Source organism: Taudactylus pleione, unplaced genomic scaffold (assembly GCF_031769625.1).
Source record: "Taudactylus pleione unplaced genomic scaffold, aTauple2 ptg001987l, whole genome shotgun sequence".
Lineage (NCBI taxonomy): Eukaryota > Metazoa > Chordata > Amphibia > Anura > Myobatrachidae > Taudactylus > Taudactylus pleione.
The window spans coordinates 136,012-140,407 of NW_028286383.1; the positions used below are offsets into that span (position 1 = coordinate 136,012).

The following is a 4,396-nucleotide window of genomic DNA, read 5'->3' on the forward strand; positions in this document are numbered from 1 at the left end:
TTGGAAGGTTTGTGCATATCGCCTTTAGGGGTCGTACCAAAAAAGGAACCGGGTAAGTTTAGGTTGATACAGCATCTTTCTTACCCCGAGGGAGGGTCGGTCAACGACGCGCTAGATCCATCGGATTGTCGGGTCATTTACCAATCATTTGAGCAGGCTCTAGATATAGTACAGAGTTTTGGGAGAAGGGCGTTATTAGCCAAGGTGGATATCGAGTCTGCTTTTCGGCTGTTGCCCCTTCACCCCGAATCTTTTAAGTACATGGGTTTTAGAGTTGCGGGGCTCTATTATGTAGATAGATGCTTACCGATGGGATGTTCCATCTCGTGTTCCTTTTTTGAATGTTTTAGCTCCTTTTTGCAATGGAGCTTACAGGCGGGCACAGGGCAAGCGGGGGTTACCCACTACCTAGATGATTTTCTGTTGGTGGGGCCAGCGGATACCCAGGTTTGTGAGGAATTGCTTTTTTCCTTGCAGGCCTTGTTCACAGTGGTAGGCGTTCCTGTTACCAGGGACAAGACGGAGGGTCCGGTTACACTTTTGACGTATTTGGGCATAGAAATAGATACTGTGCTAGGGTTATGCCGTTTGCCGATTGAAAAGGTGCGACGTTTGGGGGAGTTGCTTGAAGCGTTTGTTTTGTCAAAGAAAGTCTCGCTGAAGCAGATGCAGTCGTTGCTAGGGCTCCTTAACTTTACTTGTAGAGTCATTCCCATGGGTCGGGTTTTTTGTAGGCGGCTCGAAAGAGCCACGGCGGGTATCAAGAAGCCCCATCACCTCGTTCGAATATCCCAAGATTTGAGGGAAGACCTTCGAGTTTGGTTACTTTTCCTGCGTGAGTTTAACAGTGTTCGGATATGGCTCCGGGCCCCAGTAGATAATTCAGAGCTTCAGCTATTTACTGACGCGTCCGGTTCCATCGGTTTCGGCGCCTTTTTTGAAGGAGATTGGTGCGCGGAGCCTTGGCCAGAAGTTTGGGGAGTTTTGGGCCTTACGAAGAACATACTGCTCCTAGAACTTTTCCCCATCGTAGTGGCAGTTGAGTTATGGGCTTACAGGCTTTGTAATAGGAGGATCCTTTTTTGGTGCGATAATTTGGGTGTTGTTCAGGCAGTAAATAATCAGAGGGCGGAGTCTCCGTTGGCTTTGAAGTTGTTGAGGCACTTGACGCTTCTTTGCTTATGGAGGAACATTGAGTTTAGGGCGCAGCATGTTCCGGGAGTGTCTAATGAGATAGCAGACGCCTTATCTCGTTTGCAGTGGGACAGGTTTCGTTCTCTCGCTCCTTACGCTTCTATTCATGGTTTAAACTGCCCCTCCCATGTATGGCAGATTGTCGTGCCGGCATCAAAGGCCTCGCAATGAAGTCTCTGGCCCCTAGCACGTTAAGGACCTACACGGCAGCTTGGGACAATTGGCAGGGTTTCTTGGCTTCCACACGTGAGGGAGGTAAGACGGTTGACGACCGTATGGCAGAGTTTGTTTGGAACTGGCATGAAAGGGGTCGTTCTAAGGCTGCTATGTCTGCGGCGCTGTCTGGTATCACTTACTTTTCTAAACTACATGGCGTAGAAGATCCCACAAAATCGTTTCTGCTATCCAAAGCGATGAAGGGGTGGGCGAAGGAACACCCTAGCATAGGCGACACGCGTAGACCAATTGACCCGGCTTTGCTTAAAGATTTGATTGTGGCTGTATCAGGGGTTGCTTTAGGCGAGTACGATTCGGCCCTTTTTAGTTTAGCTTTTTCATTGGCATATTTCGGGGCGTTTAGAATCGGCGAGCTTGTAGCGTCTAGTAAGAGTTCCACGACATCGGGTTTATTGTTTAAACACGTGGTAGTTAACAAGGAATTGATATTGTGTAAAATTCATAGGTCCAAGACTGACCAACTTGGCAGGGGTCGTTGGATTTCTATAAAAGAACACTCAGACGCTGTTATCTGCCCAGTTGCCTTGGCGCGGCGTTTTAATGCTCTTCGCTCTCCAAGTGGCGCGCAGTGGCTTGTACATGTTAATCTTACACCTTTATCTAAGTTTCAGTTCATAAAGCTGTTTCAAAATTGCCTTATAGCCTTAGGCCTGCCCACAGACCGGTTTGGGACACATTCATTTAGGATAGGGGCAGCAACCTGCGCAGCGGTTGATGGTGCTTCGGTCGACACCTTACAAAAGTTGGGTCGATGGAAGTCATCAGCTTATAAAACTTATTTAAGGGAGGACAAGTTGCTTAAGTAGCTGCGCTCCTTGCGAGTTTGTTGGGAAACCCAGGGGCCTTATGCCTACTGCCGCTTTGGAGTTTGAGGGGCTTTTCAGGTTTGCCCTCAAAGAGGTTTTATGTTTTTCACCTTCAGCTGGGTCACCCAACTATTGTTTTCCCTTCCTTAAGATGCATTTATTTGTTATATTGTGATTCAGTTTCTGACTAGGTAACTTTTCTTGCAGGGTTACCCAGGAATGCTAACAGTCGGGTGTGGTTTGTAGGACACTCATTTATATTTTGGGCTGGTCGGCACCCCTTAGCTTTGCAGGCCCCCCTTTTGTTAGGTGCAGATGACGTCCGTTGGTTAGGTTTCCGCGGTATGCACTGGAAGCGACTACTGGAAGCCTTATGGACGGCAGAGGATAAGTTCGGGGCCCCGGACTGGGTGGTCATTCACTTAGGGGGGAACGATTTGGGCACTTGCAAAGGCATCGAGCTAATACATGCTGTTAGGAATGACTTGCAAGTGCTAGTTAACCGTTGGCCCAATGTGCGTATCGCTTGGTCGGACATTGTTCCACGGCGAGTTTGGCGAGGACCCCAGGGTGGTAAGGCATTAGACGGAGTTCGTCATAAGGTCAATATGGCAGTTGGCCATTTTGTCCTCAGTGTGGGTGGCCGCGTCATATGGCATCCACGTTTACGTTACGAAGAAGAGAGCTTCTATAGGCCTGATGGGGTACACCTAACGGGAGTAGGGTTAGAGCTGTTTATCAGTGACTTATGTAGTTTCCTTTAGGTATTGGAGGGTCACAGTTTGGTGGCGGGCCTGGTTCTATGAACCGGGCTTTGGCGGGAAGCAGTGCTCCTGGGCGGCCTATTATTTAGCGCAGGAGTGCCTGGGTAGCATCTTTCCTTTGAGAGCGGCAAGTTGGTCACCGCCCATAAGGGGGGACCTGGTCCCTGTCCAAGGGAAGGGCCGAAGGCTGTGCCAATTAAGGGGGGATGGTACTACCTCAGGCCAGTCTGCGCGGGGCGGGAATCCGCTTCCGTTTATTTATTATTGTTTCCAGCAAGGCTGTGGCCTCGGAGCGCTGCTTTTGTCCTGCCACCCATTACCAATTCAAATTCGATCAATAAATTATGGCTGTGACCTCTTTAATTGCATTACATGTGTCAGTGTGTTCATTTCTAGGCTTAGGTTAAGATAAGTTAACAAATAGAATGATAAAACGAATGGGTGACTTAATTAAACAGGAGACAAACTGTGTATCATTTTATTCTGAAAATAAGCAATATTTATTGCTACAAAAGTATCTTTATAACTGATTCTCCAAGGAAATACTCCTGCTTTTTTTTTTTTCCTCTCGATATATGGCTTGTTTAGAGTGGGTATACAAAAAACATCCCTTAGATGCAAAAGGTTATACATATATTTATTCATTTGGTAATTCTTTCTATATTTGTGTGTGTGTTATAATTAATTTGATACAGATCAATAACTAATTATTGGATTGTGTTACTGCTGGCCGGCAATTGCTATATATTAATTATAATAATAATAATAATATAATTTTATGCTAGTTTTCTATTTTATTAATAAATATTTTTAATATTGCTGTTTTCAGCGCTCTGTTTCATTATTTTTTCTGTTTACCTATTAGGCCAGGAGGTTCTGAGTAGATCTCCCACCTAGAGAGCTGCAGAATCAGCATTTATTAATTGAAAAAAAAAAAATTCTTACTTCAAGTTCTAATTAGATTGGCGCCAGGTATATTTTGTGTTTTTTTTGTTATGCCTCTGTAACAGCCTGCTCTCCTCTATTTGCCATATTTGGACAAGGAAGGTAGCAATTTTGACTAGGCGGGCAATGTGAGCATCCTCTGAGGAGGAGGTTCACAGCAGGTAGAGAACTGAAGGAGGCAATGTGTTTAGAAAACTGGAGATGCTTATTAGGATGAGCCCTCCATAGAAGGTCCACTCGCTGTGCAAAAGACGGGAATTCTGTAGAAACCGTCTACCCAAGCTTGTAACCATCGATCATCAGTGCAGTTTTCAGGTATCAGAATGAAACCCACCCTGGTTGTTGGTCAGGGAGGTGCTGGGGATCAGGGTAAACGCATACTCAGCCTCCCCCATACATCATATCTGTTAATCCAAAAGGAGGAACAGGTAAGGATCAACTCACTGATGA

General features: G+C 46.0%; 1 protein-coding gene and 1 non-coding gene across 2 annotated transcripts; one reads left to right on the plus strand and one right to left on the minus strand.

The window, feature by feature from the left end:
• Positions 1-1,192: 1,192 nt before the first annotated feature.
• On the plus strand, positions 1,193-2,237 carry LOC148435878 (uncharacterized). Its single transcript, XM_088465380.1, has one exon. It carries the CDS (start codon positions 1,326-1,328, stop codon positions 2,235-2,237), a length of 912 nt encoding a protein of 303 aa, XP_088321506.1. The 5' UTR covers positions 1,193-1,325.
• Positions 2,238-4,263: 2,026 nt separating this feature from the next.
• On the minus strand, positions 4,264-4,396 carry LOC148435879 (U8 small nucleolar RNA). Its single transcript, XR_015876509.1, has one exon. It is a non-coding gene; the product is annotated as a U8 small nucleolar RNA (small nucleolar RNA).

Coding starts and splice junctions, on each gene's coding strand:
- LOC148435878 (XM_088465380.1), top strand. CDS start 1,326: ATGGCAGATTGTCGTGCCGGCATCAAAGGCCTCGCAATGAAGTCTCTG.